Below are 23,040 nucleotides of genomic sequence, written 5' to 3'. Positions count from 1 at the left end.
TGTCAACAGGATCTTCAGCTTTATTGTGAAAGGTCTTGATGCATTCTCAATCATCCAGGAAAATAAATCTCCAAAAGTTGATTCTGTTCATCTGGACGTAGCGTTTACAATGCTGTGATTGCAGCCATTCCCCAACTCTCTGTGAATGGTACTCATGGCCATTGATCAGTGGGTTTTGGTCAGTGGTTGTTGATCAATGGTCATGAGAATTTGCATAATTATGATTAAGGAACTGACCTCACAGCCCATTGTTCCTTCAGTGGGCTGGTTTCAGTCATTATGCAACTGTTTATAAGATTTGGGGAAACCTGCAGTCAGCTGAGACTGAAGAAGTCACTTGGATGAGTGACTAAACGTTTCTCCCAGAAAACGTTACGTCCAGATGAACAGAATCAACTTTTGGAGATTTATTGTGAAAGGTTTATGTGGAAAATAAACAAGCGGACAGCAGAGTCACGCGATGGTTTTACCGTCATTGTTGCTAACGACAACACGTAAAAACAGTCGCTTGTCCGTCCGCAGTGTTGTTATATTAAATATAAGAGAAAGCGAGAACTTTAAGAAATCCTAGAGTGATCATCAAAACAATGAAAAAATATTGCCGTAAACGGTTTATTTTGCGACACCACGAAATAAATGATAAATGTTTTCATATCGTCATCCGATACATATCGTTATATCGAACAGCCCTAGTTTGTTTGGGGTTCTTCTTCTTCTATTGACTTGAGCCACCTGTACCTCTGTCAAACAATTGATATTTAATATTTAGCCCATTGTTTAACAGTGTTCATCCACATAAGAGGTAAAGAAACTGAACAATCTGAATTTTAAACCAGCTTTGCCTCATTTACGTTTTTTTGTTTTTTGCCCCCAATTCCTATACAAATATTAATGCTACCATGTTCCTAGTTTCCTGAGTTTCCACAGTAGGGACAAACAGCTTTTGAGTAGTGGTTTGATTGCTTCTTCTTACTTCCAGTGCTTGACTGTTTGAGGTGAACTCACTTGTTGTTTTTGAAAGAATGCAGTTTTGTTTTGTTTTTTTGAAAGGTAAGTGCTATATAGCTTGTTAGCTAGGCGTATTGTTATGCCTGGTTTTGGAAATGAAAACAAAGTTGATCTGTTGAAGTCAAAGACTGCGTCGTCAGGTTGTGCTCATCCCCTGTTACTTTAGCTTTTTAATTCTGCGCTCTAAGTAAAGGTAACGTTAGTCACTGTTGCGTCGTATGGAGTGGCTAGTATTAGCAAAACAAATTATTTTGTGTATGTGTGTGTTTATGTGTCTGAGAGAAATCAGAGTGGGGTTTCAGTTGTAAATGGCGGGACAAATCTTGTATACCCTTGGACACAACCACAGATTAATTGAGATGAAATCAGGAAGTTTGGAAATGGCAATGATGAATATCTTTAGCAGATTATATCTCAGTGGAACTGCTACCAAATCAGTGTTTTCAAGGTACACAAGCAAATGTATATTGTTCAAAAAGAAATTGTGCCAAAGTCTGCAAGTGTGAAACAAGTCACATTTGTTATACACACTGCAGTGAACATGCATCATCACCATGTCCACACATGGTGATTTATCTGATGTACTGGTAACATTTTTATTTTCTTCTGTTGCCTTTTTTGATCATGCTGATAACTCCATTTCCATACTAAGTACTCGTTAAACTTATGAGCAGCATGGAAAAGCTTGGATATCATCCATAGTATCAATATGCCATACATTTCCATGATGCAGTGCATGAATGCTTGGGCTGTCGCATTAAGGCCTTGCTGAACGATATTAAACTGCACGTGTGATTAGTGTGTGACGTTTATGACCTCGCCTCCTTTTTCCCTCTCGGCTGTCATTCCCCATACACGACATTCCAGACAAAAGAGTGGTTTTGGGATCTGACAAGTCCTGCGAAGGTGTAGCGACATCTCTTCGCTTTCCTTCCAAACCTGGTTCATTTTCCCTTGGTAATTATGGAAGTGAAGCAGGACCACCGGACGCACCGCCGGATTCGCCAATAAAGACATCCCCTGTTTCTGAGCGAATAAAGGCCCTGGAGGCTCTCGCTGCCAAGAAGCAGCAATCTGATTTTAGAAGCGATGGAGGTTTCTCTCTTTTCAGGGACCGCCACCATGAGAAGTCTCCTACTGACAGCTCAAAATCCTCTATTGAGAATCGGATGTCTCCAAATGAAAAAATTACACCAACTATTCAGAAGATGGGAGGTTCTTCTGAGCAGGAATCACCAGGATCCCCGTTTGAAGTTCTTGGAGATTTGAGACAAGTAAACGAGTTTGAAGAAACAGAAGAGTGGATGAAGGCTCATTTGCCACCTGTACCAGACTTAACTTCTGTAGATTTAACTGAAGGCACCAACAGTGTTGAATCAAAGGACAAGGGGACTCGGGTTGTTATACCTACTTCCTTTACGAGTGTCCCTGATGCTTTTATGGATTCTCCCGTGGAAGCTCCCTCAGTGAAGGATGACTTTGATAATGCAAGGAAGCAACCAAACGTTGAGGAAGAGTTTGATTTTAACTTTTTGCCAACAGCATACATGTGGGATCAGCAGGACAAATCGGATGACCAGCCTCCTTCAAATCTTGACTCAGTGATTGCATCACCTCCTGCAGGCTTTGGCACTCCATGTCCAGAGGCAAAGCAGAATGCTTCAGATGAAGAGAAGGCCTCCCTGACCCGCGATCCAGAGCCAAGTGAAGCAGACAGCTCAGGAGAGTCGGATGACACTGTTATTGAAGACGAGGCGGGTGCTCCTGCTTCTGCCCCCCATCCATCTTTTGAGCCACAACTTTCGAAAGATCCCACCGCTACACCTGCATCTTCGAATGTTCCTCCTGCAGAAAAGGAGACTCCTCCACCAAAGTCGGAGAGGAAATTAATGCAGGTTCCAACAATCAATGTTATTGAGACGGATGAACCAAATTACAGTGATGAGGAGATGGAAATGGAACCTGAAGCAGAAGATGTGGATTATGAAATTGAAAATCCCCCAGCCAGCGAGAGCCCAGAAACTTCACATTCACAACCTGAAGACACTAAAACTGAACTACCCAAAAAGCGTCCCCTGGAAACTGAGTTCATGGAAGGCTACTCGCCTCCATCCTCACCTGTGGATTCTGATGCCGAGTACTCTCCCAAACGCAGCATCGTTGCAACTTCTCCAGAAATAGACAATCGGGAATCTGCAGCCAAGTCGGAGACCCTACCCAAACCCTCTGCTCCAAGGGACACTGCATCGGGCATCTCCCAAGCACAAGCTGATAAATCACAGATTACTCAAAGTAAAATGAATGAAGAACCTTCCCAGTTCACACTCACAAATGCAGAAGTGGACTTTCCAGACAATGATGATGAGTGGTCAGACGAAGCTCAGGAGCACACACTGCCCAAATTGTATGAAAAGGGTAATATGCCCACAAAAGAGACTTTCATAGAGACCGTTCCTCTTTCTAAAACCACCTTTATGCAGGATGATATATACGACAGACAATCATTTGATTATGATTATGATGCGTCTTCTCCCTTGGACGACATTGACCATAAAGAGCTGAGCAATGCTAAGGAGCGGTTCCTTTCCGATCCTTCCCCAACTGACCCCGATACGCCGAATGCACAAACCGATGTTAGCGAGGACAGGCGAAGTTTGGGTGATATCGCTTCACTGAAAGAGGAAGCTTCCCCAGAGCAAGCTGATCAGCCATCTCTACAAGAATATCCCCCAAATCCTTACTCCTCTTTCCAAAGCGAGGCACAAAGGAGCTTCAGTGAGCAAGAGTCCGATCAGAAAATGAGCAATGACGTTGTTGCGGATGGTGCACAGAATGAGAGCTCCATTTCCGAACCTACAGACAGTTTCGTGGAATTCATGCGGGAATGTCTCAAATCGAGGCAAGATGAAGAGTATCCCGACAGCGCGCATCAAGGTGTTCACGGAAAGAGCGAGCTCAACAAAACCAGTTTGCATCCTTCCCAGTTACCGCCAACCGTGGTGATGGATCTTGAACAAGAACAACTGACTATCAGTGCTCTCAAAGAGCTTTGCAGCAGTCAAGAGGAGGAGGAGGCGGTGAAAACCCATACCAAGGCTTCAGCCCGAGACCAAACTGACCTCAGCTCTGCATCTGCGCAGCAGTCTTCCTTAGCATCAGTAACCAATCCTCCATGTTCCCAGCACGTCCGTGCTTATGACAGCAAATATTCCAAAGAGGTAGAAGCTATCGATGAATTGGTGGCCGAGGCCTATCATCTTGCTGAGCATGTCTTGACAGCAATACTAACCCACTTATCAGGTAACATCTCTTTCTTCCGGGCAGCAAGCCTTCTAACCTCACGCACGCTCCTTAGCTGGAGCAACTTAAAACTGCCGGTGTAGCAAAAGGATTCCTGTTGTTGTTTATCGTCAGCTTTTTGGCCCTCTCTGCCTTTTTATCTTGGACTGTGCAGTGTGTCATGTCCTGTGACACGTAGCTGAAACTTTCACCCAGAAGCAAAGATTTATATTAAGAGAACATAAATAACTTTAAAAAAAAAAAACAGATCATGCTTAGCTTCGTACTTCTCACTTACAGCGAGGAGAGAAAGAGTAGGCATGATCTAAGTTATTTATGCTTGATTCTGGGTGATAAGTGTCAGCTACATGTCACAGGATGTGACACACTGCACAGTCTAAGATAAAAAGGCTGAGTTTTGTTTTGTTTTTTTAGTGAAAAACCTCAAAAGCAATACAGACAGTGTTGGGGGGTTTTAAACTTAGCAAGCCACTGATGTCATGTTCAACATAACAGTGGATTTTGCAGCTGAATGAAATTTCTGTCTATATTTTTGTGCTTGGAGTGAAAAGAGTAGTTGGTGTTTAGAGCCAAGCCATCCTTTACTTGAGCTGAGTTGGTTGTCAGAGATCAGTGGCATCTAAGAATTACTGAGAAGTGTAATCAAGTCAGTTTTACTTATACAGCAGCAAATCACAGCAACAGTCGTCTCAAGGTGCTTTATATCGTAAGGTAGACTCTACAACAGGGGTCCCCAATCCCAGTCCACAAGGGCCGGTGTCCCTGCAGGTTTTAGATGTGTCCTTGATCCATCACAGCTGATTTAAATGGATAAGTTACCTTCTCAACATGTCCTGAAGTTCTCCAGAGGCCTGGTAATGAACTAATCATGTGATTCAGGTGTGTTGACCCAGGGTGAGATCTAAAACCTGCAGGGACACCGGCCCTCGTGGACTGGGATTGGGGACCCCTGCTCTACAATAATACATACAGAGAAAAACCCAACAATCATATCAACAATCAACGCTGCTAAAAACTGCAGACATGTTGCCTCAACTTAAAATGGCTAGCTACATATCTGATTGTTAGCACAGATTATCCAGGCACTCGTTAATACTCGACACTCATCAATCCATACTGAGTATTATTATTATCTTCTTTTTGTACTAACAAACTTTGAAGGGGAAAAATCATTTTTTTATTAAGTTTTTAGCTGGATTTTTTTGTTTTTGGGGGGGGTTGTGTTGTTGTTGTCATTCCAAACCACTTACAGGCTCGAGCTCTTGTAGAATCCAGTTTGTTTACAGAGTCACTGGAGTTTGAGCTACTTAAAATATGGTGGCCATGCTTTGGCTTCAAAGTCTTGCAGTACAGTCAGTCCCTAGTGTCACATTGATAAAGACTATGGTGAGGCATGGTGCACATAGTCAGTGTAAAGGTTACCTTTCGGTTTTGGTGATTCCTGATCTACAGTGTGCCACTGAAGGAATCTGGGTAACTGTCTGCACTCAAAACAGAGAGCTGTTTTAAAACGGCCTGATTCTGACAGACAGTCTGTACTGTTCATGAGGTGGTCACCAGATGGGAAGATATTATATGTCCACACACACACACACACACACACACACACACTGCTGTGTCTGTGCTGGTGTTCTTGAAATTAGAAACCCAGCAGAGTGTGCAGCCAGACACGTAAAGAAACTTTAGTGTGACTTTAAAGCTACTACGAGCCTCGCTCTCTGCTCTCAGTGGACATTTTTGTAAATGTTTGCAAACTGTATTATTAATGAGCTTTGAAAATGAAGCTCTGTTTTGCTGCCCCCTCCCCCCACGAGCTTGTGCTATTTTAGTGCTGCTCTGCAAGGTTATTAAGTGGGATATTCTTGGCTGGGTTTGTGTCAGTGTGTGTATCTGATGTCATGCTGATGGGAATTTTGGAAACCAATTCGCAAACCTTTATTTTTTCTCTTTTAAATATTTATTATTGCTCATTAATAAGACAAGAGTATTTCTTATCAGATTACTTCAATCAATGGAATAATTAATAGATTAATCCATCACTAAAATAATCGATAGCTGCTGCCCTATACAAACCCAAAATATCTTCTATACAGAGATATAGATCCTTTTTAATGTGCCTAACACTAATGTACATAAAAAAGATGAGCATAAACCGTTTAGTTGAACCCATTTCACTTTGTTTCGTCTCAAATTTAGCAGAATTGAGTGAATGCTGAGTGACGGACCACTTTAAATGGATTCATCTGTTCCAGCAAACTTTCCAACAAAATTTGAAGCTTGTGTCTGAATGTTGAGCAAAGGTGTTCCTCGCTTTTTGCTAACTCAACTTATTTAGAATGAAAATTAAGTGTTAAATGCCAAAAGCAACGTGTGTGTTTGAACTCATGTGGATGTTATTAAAGATGCATTTGAGGTAATATAATCGCTGACGCCCAGCATCCTCATTGTCCCGACGTGCTGTTTAGTCTTACTGAAGGTGAATGCACTCCATGAATTATACAGTGTCTTTGTTATGATGGGACACCTCGTGTGAGCGTTGGTTTACTGCGTTCGACACCCTGAGTAGTCGTTCATAATTGCGTTGGTGCGTTCTGTCGTGCACGACGATAACGTCGTGCCGATGGGCGATGAGACTGGTGATTGTTTGTTAGCTGAGGCAGGTTTTTCTGCTCATGTTCCCATTGAAGTATTGAATGAATATCACAAGATTCATATTGAATCTATAGTGTCGTGTCACACCTCTGCATATAACAAACAACCTGACTGCAACACAGACAGGTGGGCAGTTCATGGGCTAATGGAAGATAATGTGACTGCATTTGAAGAAACGTATCTATTTATATATGTCGATGTGTCTTTTTTTCCCCCGTTGTATCTCTTTGTTGGTGCGGACTGTGTGTGAGGGCAGGGGTGAAGAGACGGGGGATTTCTCTGCGAGAAGAGAAGCTGGTCTACATGTTGTGGATTCAGGCAGTTCCCAGTAACAATGTCACCAGTAGCTGGGAAACAAAAATGGTTCAGAATTAAACTGGTCCCAGAGATTAGGGCTTTGCGATGTGACCAAAATCTCATCCCGATTGAAGACATTTATCGTCACGACAATGATATATATCACAAACACTTACATTTCCTGTAAATCCTGTGAATCTCTTATTTTGAAAAATCTCAACAGGATCTTCAGCTCTATTGTGAAAGGTTTATGTGGAAATACAATCGTTGTTGCTTCAGATGAAGTGAAGCAGACGGCTCACGACAACGCATAAAAACAGGCGCTTGTTTGTCCGGACATCTTAAATATAAGAGAAAGAAAGAACTTTAATTTCTTAAAGTACACTACAGTGACCATCAGAATCATGAAACAATATTGCAATGAACAGTTTATTTTGCAACACCATGAAACAAATGATAGCGTAAAATGAAACGATAGACGTTTTTATATCCATATATCGTTATATCGAACAGCCTCACCAGGGATGCAAAGATGCTGCTTTGCTCGGCGAGCCAAAGGAGGATACTCCCTGCATGGTCGCTCCTCCGGATCGATGAAACAGCCTTAACTCGGTTGTAACTGTTCACTTCTTCCTTTGCCTGCTGAGTTGGCGTTTCCTGTGATGCTGTGGGTTGTGGTGAGAAGGCTGGCCCAAGGAGAACCATTAATGCAGAGTCATTTGACCTCTTAAATGGAGAAGCATCATGCACAGTTTCCTCAGCTCTGTCACCATAAGTCTCTTGCTGCTGAAAGATGAAAAATCCTATTTAAGAAGCATTTATTTACAAAATAATATCAAACTCACCAGAGAAGTTAACATATTTCTATTGCTACTGGAAGCAAATGTTTGGCATTCATATTCAAATGCTGTGGTGCAAAGCAGCTGGCTGCCTGCAGTTCTCCATCAGCCTCTGTAAGAGTATAGAGATCACTTCTCCTCACTTCAGGTGAGAGCAGAGTTGCAGAGATCGCTGCTTGTTGCTCCAACAAGTGTCCCAGCATCTCCAGCGTGCTGCTCCATCCCCACTCCAGTCTATTGTCCATATAATGTGAGGTGATGGCTGCAGCTCTGCATGTCAGCTGCCACAGGTTTTAGATACTGTTTGTCTGCTGTGGACGGACTAATCACATCATATCAGTAATAAAACTCTTTATTTCTATTACTGTAATAAAGTCTCACTTGGCCAGAAAAGTTCGATTGACAGAGTTGGAGAATTTTCAACTCAGGCAAAATATTTTTTAAATGAATCACATGAGAGGCTGATGGGGTTTTATCGTCACCCCGTCACACCCAAGTTTGTGAACGCGACAACAAGGCGATGCAGGAGCTTCAAATAGGTGCATCTACTAAAAGTCTGACATCTTTGGGTGTCATTGTCCTCGACTTGAACGTCAGAGGTCGAGCTTTCTGAAAATCTCATGAACTCAAGAGCAAGGTGACGTAGGATTTTGAACGTGATGCCCTGGGCGAGTCTGCTGGTTGGCTGAGGGTAGCGCTGCTGTTGCAAGTGTCTGGTTGGTGTCCCGTTTAAAACAAAACGATGTGTAGCTGCTTTTCATTGCTTGTGTGAGCGAGTGAGAGAGGCCTATATAACAGTTGCTCCAATTAAAGCTGCTGGAGCACTGAGGCTTGAACCGTCCCCGTGGCATAAGCCCATGTGGTTTCTCCACCGCAGAAGGCTTTTTTAACTGCCCCCTTTTTTCCCAACACACTGTAAGGAAGTCAGTTTCCAGTGTGCCAACCCATCCCGCCGTTATGTAACTATGGCCGTTACGTCTGCACGTGCATACAAACATGAAACGTGTGTGCGAAGTTATTCAGTTACTGTGGGCTGCAGATGCCTGAGGAGACTGATGTGAACACTCAGTTTCCCCTGAAATCAGCGAGTCACAGCTCATGTGCTGCGAGTGCCTGAAGACGACCGTCTCTTTGTAGATAACTGACTCGTCTACAAAGAGAACCAGAGCAGGTCTGACTTGATGTCTGAATCCTCTGAGCTGTGTTTACCACCCTCCTGTTGTCTCTCTGTGGGAGCTGGGATGTTTTTATGTTTACGTCCTGTAACAGAGTGTTACCTTTGGTCCCTGAAACAACACTCCTACTGCTATAAATGGACCAATACTTTTTACCCCTCAGCTGTGAAAACTGCAGCGGCTGGGCAGTGTTGACGCCCACGTTTGTGAATGCGATAACTCGAAAATGAGGCCGCGTGGGAGTTTCAAATTGATCCTGTGGCTCCCTTATCAGTACTTTTATTTGTTATTACGCCTTCAGCAAAAATCAGTTTTACAGTGTGAAACTGTTTCAGGCTGAAACCTCAGCAGGTTTTTTGGTATCAGACTCATTTTTATAAACTCCAGCAAAAATGAAAATGGATCTTATTGAGCACAATTTGCAAAATAAACAGCTTATGCATGAAAATTAACCATTTCCAACAGTGCAGTTTAGGGCTACATCCACACGTACCCGGGTATTTTTGAAAACGCAGATTTTTCTATGCGTTTGCACCTTTCGTCCACACGTAAACGGCGTTTTTGGTCACTGAAAACATAGATTTTTAAAAAGCGTCAAAGGTGTGCGCCTTTTTTGACGTCACACTGTGCGCCACGTTATTGTTTCGGTGAAATGAATTTCTACAATACTGTTACTGTTAATTGTTCTCTCTGCAGTGTTTAAATGCTTACATATACACACACAGTTACTGTCCCTCCACACATACGACTCGGTTCTGCTTCTATGCCCCAGCTTTGTTTACTTTTTCCCACCGAGGCTTCTAGACTTCTGATTGGCCAACATTTCTGCACGGTTAGGAATATATCGCCACCTGCTGCTTTGGCGTGTTCCTAGCAGCGTTTTCCTTCATTTCTGCCTTTACGTGTGGACGGGATTATTTTTTAAAACGAAAACGGAAAATCTCAGTTTTCAAAAATACCCGTGTACGTGTGGACGTAGCCTAAGATCCAAGTGTCCCAGGAACGACTTCCAGTAGCACCAGTGAAAGGGCCTGCAGGAGGGAAAAACGGTTTTCGCAGATAATGGCGGACATGCGATTGCTCCTGCTGACGATGCGATGGCGTTTATTCCAACATGGGAAGCACTATGAACAGCTGACAGATCAGCAAAGCGTGTTTCTGGATTATGTTTTTGTTGTTGCGCATTTTACGCGAGTTTTGCAAAGGCACCACCTGGTTGAATTCAGGAAATGTTTTCACATGCAAAGAACAAAAATATTGCTCTCGCTTATTTGGTTGCAAATCTACCGGGAATTAAAAATAGATATGTGAATGGGACTGCGGAGACTCCTGTCAGGGTTAAAGGTGGATTAAAGCTGTAGTTTGCAGGAGTTCAGGGCTTGAGTCACATGTATGTTTGGAAATGTTCACATTAGTCCCGTCTTCTCTCTGCAGCTAAGGATCTGATTCACTGGCGAGACCCCAAGAAGTCGGGCGTGGCGTTCGGCCTGTCCTTGCTGATGCTGCTGTCGCTCGCAGCCTTCAGCATCATCAGCGTGGTCTCCTACCTGCTGCTGGCTCTGCTCTGCGTCACCATCACCTTCCGCATCTACAAGTCCGTGGTCCAGGCTGTGCAGAAGTCCAACGAGGGACACCCGTTCAAGTAAGACGATGGGAGGTTTTTCTGCTTGTCACAGTTAATTGCTGCCACCATGACCCAGCCTGGCAGTGTTTGAGTGCTGGACAACAAAAACTTTGTTTTTATCTGTTTTACTGAATAAAGTTGAACCTTGAAGACATAAATCACAATTTAAAAAAGATACATTTCAGTATATGATGATGTAATGCTCCCCTACGCTAACCCAGTCCTATCAAAGGGGATTATTGTGATGATCTGCTGTCATGTGGAAGCTGATTCCCACCTCCATCTTGGATAGAAAGTCGGTGCAGCTGTAGGTGCTTTCTGATTGGCTGGTGTTAGTGCAGGCTGCTGAAAATGTTTCGTTTGGTGAAATCAAACCAATTGTGCTGATTTATATTTTGTTCATATTTGAAGTCGTTTTTAGAGCAACAGCCTTCAGTGGGAAACATTTACATTTAGGCCTTAAATGAAGCCTAAATGTTGATCAAGGCATGACTTGTGTGAACATGCATGCCTTTATCTCAGCTTAACTATTGCGATGCACTTGATGCTGCATCAGGCAAACAGCCGTCTCACGTCCTCAGCTGCTGCTCGTCTCTCACAGGCATGAACATATCTCACCTGTCCTCTCTTCAGTTTATCACAGAATTAATGTTGGTTTATAAACATCTAAACGTTCTCCTCCACACCTTTCTGAGGAATTTCATCCTTACGTTCCTCGCAGGTCCCTGGATCAGCCGACCAGCTGCTTTTGGTTGTCCCACAAACTCGACTGAAACTTGGAGGAGAACGAGCTTTTTCAGTTGTGGCTCCCAAACTTTGGAATATGTTGGATTTAAATATTCGAAAGGCGTGTTTTTGTTTTTTTATTTGTCTTTGTTGTATTTTATGTGAGTGTTTTAATGCGACTGGTTTTATCCTTTGTTTGTGCTCAGCCTCTTTTCCTCCGTCCCTCCACAGAGCACTGATAGATAAGGACGTCAGCATCGCTCCAGAGACTTTCCGCAAACACGTGGATGCAAGTCTGACCTACATCAACCGAGCTCTGAAGCAGATGAGCCACCTTTTCTTGGTTGAAGACCTCGTGGACTCCCTAAAGGTGAGCAGCTCTGAGCTTGTGTCAGTCGGTGGCGGTTTCCTCTTCCACCAGCTGATCTCTCGCTGCTCGCCTGCTGCAGCCGTTGCTTTGTTGGTGCAATGTTAACGTCAAACCAGGTCACGGTTGGATCGCATCTCCATCCTCAGAATAACCCCAGGATTTATGACCGTGTTATGACTGTGACCCACATCAGTGCTCCTTATCCAGCTGCAGGGAAGCGCAGACAGATCTGCCTCTAGATCAGGGGTGGGCAATCTCAGTCCACGAGGGCTGGTGTCCTGCAGGTTTTAGATCTCACCCTGGGTCAACACACCTGAATCACATGATTAGTTCGTTATCAGGCCTCTGGAGAACTTCAAGACATGTTGAGGAGCTAATTTATCCATTTAAATCAGCTGTGTTGGTTCGAGGACACATCTAAAACCTGCAGGACACCGGCCCCCTGCTCTAGATCCATCCTAAAAATGATTTACTAACGGCTGTGATTTGATTGTTTTATTGATCAGAGGTCACCAGATGAACCTGAATTATTTGTAGGGCAGATCGCATTTTAAATCTGCACAAAGGCACGTTGATTAGTTTGGAGGAGACTCTGAGATAACATGGTGGCGATTCTGAACTCCAGGATGAAACGTGAGACGTCTTCAAGAAGCTCAAAGAAGTCCAGTCGCCTTTTTTCCAAACTCTTTAAATGTTTGAACTCAATATTATATCAAGCTAGAATGTCTCCACGGAGAGCAGCTTGTTTGGACTTGGGCTGCGTATCGTCACTGATTTCTAGAATCGATTTCGATTTGAATCGGGGACATTTTGCCTCACAGTCAGAAATATTATAATTCTGATCACTATCAGTACATAATGTGTCTGACGGCGGGTCTGCTCTTTGTGTTTACGTCAGAATCCGTGTAGCTGCTCTCATTTACTGTTTCAGCTGTTTGGTGGTTGTTGAAATTTTGTGAGCTTTAACCTGAGATTCTGGCATTTGGGGCAAAATAAATTTAAATTAAAAAATATATCGATATCACATTATTCAAGCTAAAATCGATTTTAATCAAAACCCATCCCCAACGACAGCCGACGCTGTTCTTTAAGGAGGAAACAGCATCTGCTCATTTGTGTCAGGACTGCACGATTAATCATCTTTTAATCTCGGCCATGATTTTGGTTTTTCCACTGTTAAATAAACACAATTAAACAGTTTGAAAACGAACGCAAATCAAGCGCTCCCTACACGACTGAGGATTTAAGGAGGATGAGTGGCGTCACACTGAGCAGATGTCATTCGTGTGTAAGCGCTGCTTATTGTTGATCTTGAGCTCTCTGAGTCGCTCTTTGTTTTTCTCGCAGCTGGCTGTGGTCATGTGGCTGCTGACCTACGTAGGAGCCGTCTTTAATGGAATCACCATCCTCATCCTGGGTAAGCTTTGAACCGCTCACAGTCACAGGGAACAACCGTAGAGGGCTCTGTGGCTGTTCATGCACGCCGTGCTGCGTTCTCATGTCGGTCAGGTGGTTGTGTTGCTCTGGGGTCAAAGAGCGACTCCAAGCTTTGAACTCGCTCTGCAGGATTTGCTGTCGGCTAACGTGTTTCTCTCTGTTCTCCAGCCGACGTCCTGCTCTTCACGGTGCCTCCCGTCTACGAGAAGAACAAGGTGAGTCTCAGGCTTCCTGATCAGCTCAACGTGTAAACATGGCCGTCAGCAGTGAGCGCAGTCTCCATCACACACTGAAGGCTTTGAGGCCCTAAAGCATGAAGTCATTGGCTCACTGAGGGGATTGTAGTCACGCACTGCCAGGAATGGCGGGCACCATCATCTGTACTGGTCCCAGTTTATGGCTCACAATAGTTTAAAATTAACCAGTGCTGTTGCTGTCAATGACACGGTCCCTGAATGTCTTTGTCATTCGCTGTTCTTTCCTGAAATGACTTATGTGTAAAAGGAGCCCATTAGGGTCGACACTCGTCAGTCCAACAGGTGATTTATTCACGCATGCGCAGACTTTGTGATGGGCGGAGCCATGTAATCATGCATGGACTGATTTGGGCGTTTACAACAGAAAAAGTCCAAACGCGGACGAACTAATTTCCCGAAACATTCGGGCTGTCAGCGTTAACGCAGTCATAACGATTAACGCCATTAAAATGTTCACGCGTTCGACACATCTGGAGCGCAGAACAAACAAACTGCCGAAATGCGTTGACAGAGACATTTCAGGGATTTAGACTCAGTCTGCGCTCCAGATGGTTAATCGTTAATCGCGTTAGTCGTGATGACGCCGCGTTAACGCTGACGGCACTAAAAGAAATAAAAAGTCGCCAATTTGGGATTTCTTTGGCTTTAAACCAGATGAAAGAGGTAAACCTGAGCATGCTAGGCTATCAGCAGCTTCTGCAGCTCCATCGACGAGCATTTGGGCGCTCTCTGAGGAGGGCCATGTGCTCGCAGATGAGAGATTTCTTTATTTTTTCTGCTGACTGCTTCTATTAGCTCCATCATTATTAGCAAACTTACTCATAAGCAAATAAATCACCCTTGTAAAAACGATCGGCGATGGGCTCAGCCTATCGTCGATAGTCGACACATTCGTCCAATCGCCCGACCCCAGACTCCATCCATTCTCTATCCTTTTTTTGAGGGTTGCCGGGGGCTGGAGCGAGTCCCACGAGACGCAGGGCACACCCTGGACAGGTCACCAGTCTGTCGCAGGGCTAACACACAGAGACCAATTTAGAATGACCAGTTACCCCACTAACAGGAGACTGACTGCGCTTTAGCTTGCAGCAGGGCGACTGCAGTTATTTGATGTAATGAATTTGGTTCAGTTTTGTTTTTAGTGAAGAGTTTTTGAAAACGTGGAGAACGGGACGACTGCACAGAGAGAAGCTCGATGCGTTCTGAGGTGGTAACATCTGCTCTCGTTTGTTTTTCCAGACTCAGATTGATCAATATATCGACCTGGCACGTACTCAAGTCAACACTACTATTGCCAAGTAAGTGTTGCAGAAACTCGTCTTTCGTCGTCGTTCAGCGTCCAGGTTGTTGGATTTCACTCCTGTGGTGTTTTCTCTCCCGCAGGCTACAAGAGAAACTCCCAGGAGCTGTGAAGCGCAGCAAAACTGAATGATCCCCCAAACCAAGCACCACGTCCCCATCATCTTCATGTTCATCACCATATCTTCCCTCCCTTATCCCAGTCTCCCGTCTAACTCCTCCTCCCCACACCGTCCACCATCAGCACCCTACTACACTGAAACTTCCTAGATAGAAAATCTCTGAGCTACTCAATAATCAACTACTGTGCAGCTTAACTTGCAAGCATTAGAAAAGAACTGTGCCTGTGCAGACAGGAAGCACATAGCAAGCGAGGAAGTGGCGTAACGGCACGACGTACCCCGCCCGGCCGTGGACGCGCCGCGGGGGAACGGAGACGGGATCGAGTGAACTAGACTGAATCTATGACCTGGTTTTGTCTCGTGCAGCGAGCAGAGGGTGTACGATGGCAGCTGATGTCACAAAATAGCAAATGTCTGTACTCGAGTCGCATGTTTGCCTGAAGGTAAACGGCAACGTCGTCTCCAAGTAAAAAGTCGGCATCCTTTTGGGTGGTAACGAGTTTCCATTCAGCGTACAGACACTTGTCTATGTAAGTAGTTTCTGAAATGCACTGAACTTTATTTTTTCATGAGCAGGTTGAAATAAAAAGGATGGGAACTCTGAGCCAGCTGTGATATTTTGGTCTAGTTCACCTTCTTCTGATCAGATGTAGGTTTGTGTGTTAGAGCCTCGCGTTCTAAAGGAACGTTCCCGTGCTCCCGTTCCAGCCACAGAGTGTTGAGTTCTCACATTCACTTGTAAATTTTGATTCTTCTTCTCACTTATTACTGCTATTGGTATTAATTATACATTAGCTGCTTGAACTCCCTACTAGCTTGACAGTAGCAATGTAAGAGTTATGTTAAGTGTTTTTGAGCTTCATAAGTTAAACGTGGAGGTCTGTCAGAAGCCTCTCGAGACATGGATTCCTGATTATGAACTAGGTTAAGCAGCACACGCTCGGAGCTGTGCCACGACCCTTAAATCGAACGTCCCCGGCTAACTTTGCAGACGATTGTTTTGTTGAGTTTCAAAATGTGTCAAATGTTTGAATCTTCCAGCATTGTCGTGTCTTTTAGTTTGTAACTCGACTTTATTAAATGTAATGTTGCTTTAGCTTTGGTGCATTTTAAAAACGTCTTATTAATATCGTTTGGGAAATCTCACTCGTGCGACGCGTCGGCTGCGAGATTAGAGCGTAGGTGTGGGTTTGTGTAAACAGGCGAGTGCGTTTTGAATGTAGTGTTGCTGGAGGAGAGGGGGCGGGTTACTGCAGAGCTCTGTGTGTCATCTTGTTTTTCTTCGACTGCCGTGAAGCGCAGGTGTAAGCTGGAGTCTTTCTATAGGCTGTATCATATTCTTGATCCTGACTTTGGTTTAATATGAATACTCGTGATTGTTATTATGGTGTTTTTGATCTCCTGTGTCGGCACTACTGCTTAATCTCCGTATTAATTTAAGGGATGAATATGTGGATGGAAACGAGACATCGTGTGTGTTAGTGTTGCTTCGTCGTGCAAGTCTGCTCATCTCCTGAACGTACCCAACGGCCGGCGGCGAGAGGCCGCCCCTGCCTCGTGTGCTCACCGCTCCCCATGCATGTCCTCTGTGTGTTGACTCCTTGTGCATGCGCCGGTGTCTTGTTCGCACTGTGGGCGAGCGAGACACCCACACGTGTAACTCCCTGTTAGCCTGTCGGTCGGTCGGCCCGGGTCAGCTGCCCTCGTGCTGCTGACCCGGGCCGACCGACTCGTGTCCAGCTGCTCCGGGTGCAGAGGGCACGGCATGTGTTTGAGCTAATCACACTTTAGATCTCACATAGATACTGTTGTTATGCACCCTCTTTCTACATTTGAATGTGAAGAAGTTGCATATTGAAACTTATTTTAAAGTTGTCTTGTCATTCAGATTAGATTTATTAGATGTTAGATTTCTGCATTAAAACGAAATGTTTTAGTTCTATTTCACATCTGCTTATTAATGAAAACGAAGCCGTTGCTACTTTTTAAGGAAACGTTTGTAACTTTTATTTTGTCAGTATCTTTGATGCCCCCATTTTTATTTAACTTTTCTGGATAGCTCATCCTGACCCTTTAATATTCACCCAGCTGACCTCAGGCTGTCGGTCATCCCACCAGTATTGCTATGAAACAAAGAGAACTAGCTTCCAGATGCACAACACTTTGAGCGTCACGTACGACTCACGATCTGACCAGAGTGTGTCTGACTTTGATTTTTTCGGTTTTTTGTCAATGGCTTTCTGCTTTACTGATATGTAGGTGTTGTTCACTAACATCAGCTGTTCTGTATTGGCTGACTTTGGTTCCAGTTTGTGAAGCTTTGGGAAGGCTGGTGTGGAGGGAAGGACAAAAAGCATATGTGTCTCTGTACTGATGTCAAAGTGAAATGAATAAAAACACCTGAAAGGTCTGTGGCTTTTTGGAGGTCTGTTCACTTTTGTCTGGCTTTAAAGAAACTAACCATTTTCCCAGCAGCCCCCAGTGTGAGGAGGACTCAAATGTAACCTGATAAAATGTCTAAATCAGGAGTCTCAAACTCGCGGCCCACGTCACCCCCACTTGCATCATCTAATGCAGTTTGACCCTCGAAGTGACTTTTTTGTTACAGAGGATTTACATTTGCAGATGTTTTAGATTTACAGATGTTTGTTGTTGAATGCAATGTTCAAATAAGTTCTTTAAAAAACAAAAACTGATTTAATATGAAGGCAACATGAGCACAAACATGCTGAGGGATCGGCTGTGTCAGTTCAGTGACACTTATGTCGCATTTTGAGTTTGTTTTGTACGACTTGAACACTAAAGTGTCCCACAGCTCATTTAATGTGAGGCCCTACAGTAATAAGACTGGACATGAGAGCCTGCTGTCTGTTATGGTGTTTGGGTGAGGAGAGGATTATAGTTTCTAATTTTAGACCGGGCCCCCACGCTACAACCATGAAGTCTTGATAGTTACGCACATATTGAACATCCCCCTTCCAGCTATTACATAACGGAATAACAGCCACATAGTTGTAAAACTTGAATGAAACGTTTGAAAATCAGCTCCTGTGTGGAGGCGAACAGTTGGAACAAGTGGAGTTTATTGAAGATAAATATTCTCTGAATGAAAGTGACGTTCGCTGTAATCTGGTTCTCACTCAGAGAACCAAGGTTACAATGTAACCGTACGATCCAAAGAAATGCAAGTCAGCAGCTTTTCATAAAGGGAACGATGTGCTGCGTTTGCATATATGATAAAATACTGGCTGCTGGTAGATGCACCTGTGGGATGAATTTGAAAATACTCGGTGATTTCCTTCTGAAGTTATCGTGTTCACAAGATTTTTAGAAAATTTGAACTCTGACCTCAACCTGAGATTTGAACTTGTCTGAGATTTTTTGTAGATTCACCAAAACATCCGACGTAGCCTCGTTATCAAGTTATAACATTCACAGACTTCAGTTTGCACGCTGCCGACCACATCAGCCTTTTACAGCTCAGGGCTAAAATCAATATAAATGAATGCATCAATATGAGACCCACTGCTGTAAAATTCAATCCTGGCATCAGTCTGGCTCTAGTGTCATGCTTCAGTGCCTTAAACTCAGTGAATAGCAGGTACAGGTGGGTTCAATCTGAATCTACAGGGAAAAAAAGACTCCTCCTGTAGGACAGAAATGCTTTGTCAGATGATTTACATGGAGTCAAATCACAACAACAGGTCACTGGAGTGGTTTGCAGAATGAGCATCAGCACCTGAAAGTCTGAGGCCAAGAAACGATTTCCAGTATTTGCCAAAAAACGATTGTTGGTATGTAAACAGCTAGAAATGAACTGTTGGGCTATAATGTGCAACACACATTGTCAACCATCTCTTATGAATAATATCCAGCAATTTTAAACCAGAGAGAACATTTTTTACGAGGTAGAAGCTGCAATCAGTTTGTGGCAAAACTATCACTGACATTAAAAACGATGGTGTCCAGAGGGCAGCAGAGAAGGCAACAAATACAACAATAATTCTATGAAGACATTTAAAGTATCCAAAAGGACTGGTGTGGTTACAGTGTAGCATACACAGTGTATATAATAACACAGAGTAGATTATTTATCAGGATACGTGAAGATATTTGATTTTTTTTTTTGTTTGTTTTTTTAAACACCAGACAAGCGCAGAGTGCTCACTCCGGGTCAAAGACCAGTTTAAGAACCATCTATTGGAAAATCAAAAGTAGTTGTATTTCAACTACACCTTCATAATGAATCCAAGACATCAGCAATCGTTTTAAGGATGCAGTGAATTCCCTTTGTTTAACCATCCATCTTCTTCTGCCGGGTCGCGGGGGCAGCAGCCTAAGCAGAGAAGCCCAGACCTCCCTCTCCCCAGCCACCTCCTCCAGCTTATCCGGGGGAACACCAAGGCGTTCCCAGGCCAGCCGAGAGATATAATCTCTCCAGCGTGTCCTGGGTCTGCCCCGGGGCCTCCTCCCGGTGGAACATGCCCGGAACACCAACCCCAGGAGGCATCCTTGTCAGATGCCTGAACCACCTCAGCTGGCTCCTTTCGATGTGGAGGAGCAGCGGCTCTACTCGGAGCCCCTCCCGGATGGCCGAACCTTTGTTTAACCACAGACATGAAAACCTAAACCTACAGCAGCGGTGCTGCTCGTCACCAACAGCTCCACGTTTCGGCGTCTGCACCTGGATAGCGCCTATCTGTGGCACCAAAGGACTCGCCCCAGCAGCAGCTCTCCTCTCCTCCTCAGTTCACCTCATCATCATAATCTGTGTAATGATTTACTTTTGTGTTTGACGAGGTCGGCGGTCTCGTCACATGTGTCACAAACCGCATTGACCCCCCTTTACGATTAGCCGTCGTCATCAACTGACTGAGCGTGAGCAGTGATGCCTTTAGAGCCGTATTTCACACATCACCATGACAGACGAAAGAAGCAGTTTCTACCAATCATTACACCGGGGGTCTCACATTAAATGAGCTGTGGGCCACTGCTGGCCCGGTCTACTCATGTGACGGCCGCTTTAGTGTTCAAGAAACAACAAGAAAACACCCACAAATATTTCCAAAAATGTTTTGTTTTGTTTCCAAATATTGTATAAGAAGACAAAGCTGCAAAAATGAACGCGATTTTTTTTCTAACTGAAGCCTTTGATTGAACTACCAAATAAACATAGTGGCCGTCTCTGTCTGGGTATCCGTGGCAGCACTGCTGCTGCCATTGTGTTCATAAGTGTTGACATTAGTTTGTGACTGAACTAACACAGCCGATCCCTCACCATATCTCTGTCACCTTCATTTTAAACAATTTCTGGCTTTTTAAAGAACTTATTTGAACATTGCGCTCAACAACAAAAATCATCAAACAAAAAAGTCACTTCAGAGACAAACTGCATTTCATTTCTTCAGGTCAATGTGCAAGCAGGGGGTGACGTGGGCTACAAGTGGGCCCCTGGCCACGAGTTTGAGAGCCCTGATTTAGACGATCCTAATGATGTAATTACTTCCCACTGTGTTTGAAATGATTAAAATCATTAAAATATCAGCATATTTATATTTATTGTAGGACATAAACATCTGGGTTTGGTTCACGTTCAAGGGGAACTGGAGATGGGCAGTCGAGTGGACATCGTGGTGACAAAGCTGTCACCCCTCGATCGACGTCCCGACCCTGACCTGTGCTCACGGGTTTTGAGCGGCGACCAAAAGAACAACGCGGGGAATACGAGCTGCAGAAATGAGCTTTGTCCAGTGTGTGGCTGCCCTCAGAGGACTGCAGTTACCGAGGAACGATCAGATGGATGATACTGAATATGTTTTACTTTATACATTCATTGAACTCTTCATGACCGCACAGGAGATTATTTACTAAACGCTAATATTCACAACTCTGATATCTGAGAGGTTTCAATCAGAATACATCCTAATGAAGAAAAGAAGAGGTGTTAATTTGATTTGGTTGAGATTAAATGTGTTTTTCAGCCCTGAATTGAGCTGTTGAACGGCCAAGGTTACGAGAAAAACTGGAAACAATGATTTGAGAATCAGAATACTTTATTCTGAAAATGTAATCTGATTAAAAAATACCAGCTGTAGTGCATGCTTCTACGTTGGACAGTTTTAATAATAATATGATTCAGATTCATTAAATCTAAAACTATTATACAAACAATGAGCTGATTGTGAGGGAACTTGTGTCCAAAGCTGGACTCTTTTACCTCATTTTTGATGCTTCTGGTGTTTCAAACCACATCTCAAGTGTCAGTTATTGGAGCTCAACTGTGCAGATATAGTGTAGTACAGACGCCCCACAGACAGACTCGTGGTAATGAGTATTTATTCAAAGACCACAGAGGAGAGAATGCATATGTTGATCATTTACAGATGAAAGGTGATGAGAACATAAAGGAGGAGGAGCTCCTCCCCCACAAACACAGTAAACACACATCCAATCAAGTGCATCATGTCTCACTTAAATGAGTTTCACTGCAACTCACCTCATTTTAAAATATAAGTGCTGTGTCAAAACGTTATTAGAGCCATGGTTAGACCTGCTCTGATGCAAACAAATTAAATCATTTGTAGAAAGTGAGTCGGGAATGGCGCCGCTGACCACAGACGCTGTAGCGTGTAAAGGGGGAAACGCAGAATATCATCATGGTTTCACAAGTTGTTTTTGAGAATGAAGTCATATTCTCTGCTTCAGGTGTAGAATATGTCAGAATAAACATACATGACCACTTCATTTGGTACACCTGTTTGACTGCTCATTTACAGCCAATCACAAGACTTTTTTCTCCACGATCGTGTCTAAGTTTACAGAGAACGGTCTGAAAAAGGAGAAAACACACGACACGTTAGCAGCAGCAGCAAGTACAGGAGGCTACAGATCACTCCGGACGACAGAAGTTTGCAAAAACACCCTGATGAGTCTTCATTTCTACTACAATATTCAGATGATAGTGTCCGAATTTCAACACAGTGAAAGCATGGACGCGCCGTGGCCTGCAGCAGTGGTCCAGGCTCTGTGTAAAGTGTGGGCGTTCTCTTCCCTAAGTACCAGCTGAGCATCGTTTAAACACCACAGCCTTCCTGGGTACTGCTGCTGACCTGGTTTAATCATCTTCTGATGGTGCAGGTTATCACACCGTGCCACAAAGCTCAAATCACCTCAGACTGCTTTCTTGAGTTCACTCCACAGCGTCCACTGTGGGGCAGCAGTCGAATCTGCAAACCGTGCAAATCTCTGAAGACTGTTTGCAGCGGCTGGATGATGTAAGAGTGCAACCCAGCACTAGCAGAGTGTACCTAATAAACTGATCATATGTTCTTTTGCTCACAATTGTAAAATTCTATGATATTCTAATGTGGCTTTTTCTTAAAACATGACTTTTCCCCTTAAAATCCAACTTTTTGTGAAAGCACAACGTTTTAAAAATACAATAAAAAAGTAACATTTTTAGACTTCTGTTTAAACAGTGGCCCGGGTTCTCATATTTCTCCCACCTGTACAACCAATCCTGACTCTTCCATCAGTACATCGACAGCCTACAAGGTGAGAACGATTATGTGAAAGGGCTGTCGATGAAAACAAAATCCCTGAGGTTTAATTTCCAGGTGAAGAACTGGTTATGGCAGACTTTTCTTTTCCAAATAATTAATCTTCAGTTTTCTTCGTTGCATAAACTTTGTACAGTGAACGAAAAATATGAAGCGGTACCGGAGCTGAAGCGAGGGATTCAAAGTGAAGGCAGAAGTTCAACGAGCTTCGCTCCAAGTGTTGAAAAATGACGCTGTTTGGAATAAAGTAGAAAAACTGGATATAATTACAAACAGAGACTGTAGAAACCAGGCTGCATCAAAGTGCTCATATAAAGAAATAATCATTCATATTTACATATTTTTGTACAGCTTTCAGCTAACAAAATGATTCAG

At 43.7% G+C, this 23,040-nt stretch overlaps 1 protein-coding gene across 2 annotated transcripts in view; it reads left to right on the top strand.

Moving 5' to 3' along the window:
• The window catches only part of rtn3 (reticulon 3), a 30,061-nt gene extending 12,545 nt beyond the window's left edge, over window positions 1-17,516 (top strand). The window contains exons 3-9 of one of the 2 annotated variants that reach the window (XM_087837872.1): window positions 1,876-4,308; window positions 10,706-10,913; window positions 11,853-11,991; window positions 13,339-13,408; window positions 13,597-13,643; window positions 14,925-14,983; window positions 15,069-17,516. In XM_087837872.1, the coding sequence (XP_087693998.1) occupies window positions 1,876-4,308; window positions 10,706-10,913; window positions 11,853-11,991; window positions 13,339-13,408; window positions 13,597-13,643; window positions 14,925-14,983; window positions 15,069-15,117 (3,005 nt within the window). In that variant the 3' untranslated portion in view covers window positions 15,118-17,516. The remainder of the gene's footprint in view (window positions 1-1,875; window positions 4,309-10,705; window positions 10,914-11,852; window positions 11,992-13,338; window positions 13,409-13,596; window positions 13,644-14,924; window positions 14,984-15,068) is intronic. The other variant, XM_006809288.3, reaches the window with a different exon arrangement.
• The last annotated feature ends 5,524 nt before the right edge of the window (window positions 17,517-23,040 follow it).

Source organism: Neolamprologus brichardi, chromosome 3 (genome assembly GCF_056152115.1).
Source record: "Neolamprologus brichardi isolate AB-2024 chromosome 3, ASM5615211v1, whole genome shotgun sequence".
Classification (NCBI taxonomy): domain Eukaryota; kingdom Metazoa; phylum Chordata; class Actinopteri; order Cichliformes; family Cichlidae; genus Neolamprologus; species Neolamprologus brichardi.
Note: the sequence above shows the minus strand (reverse complement) of the source record. Positions and strands in the feature narration are given on the sequence as shown.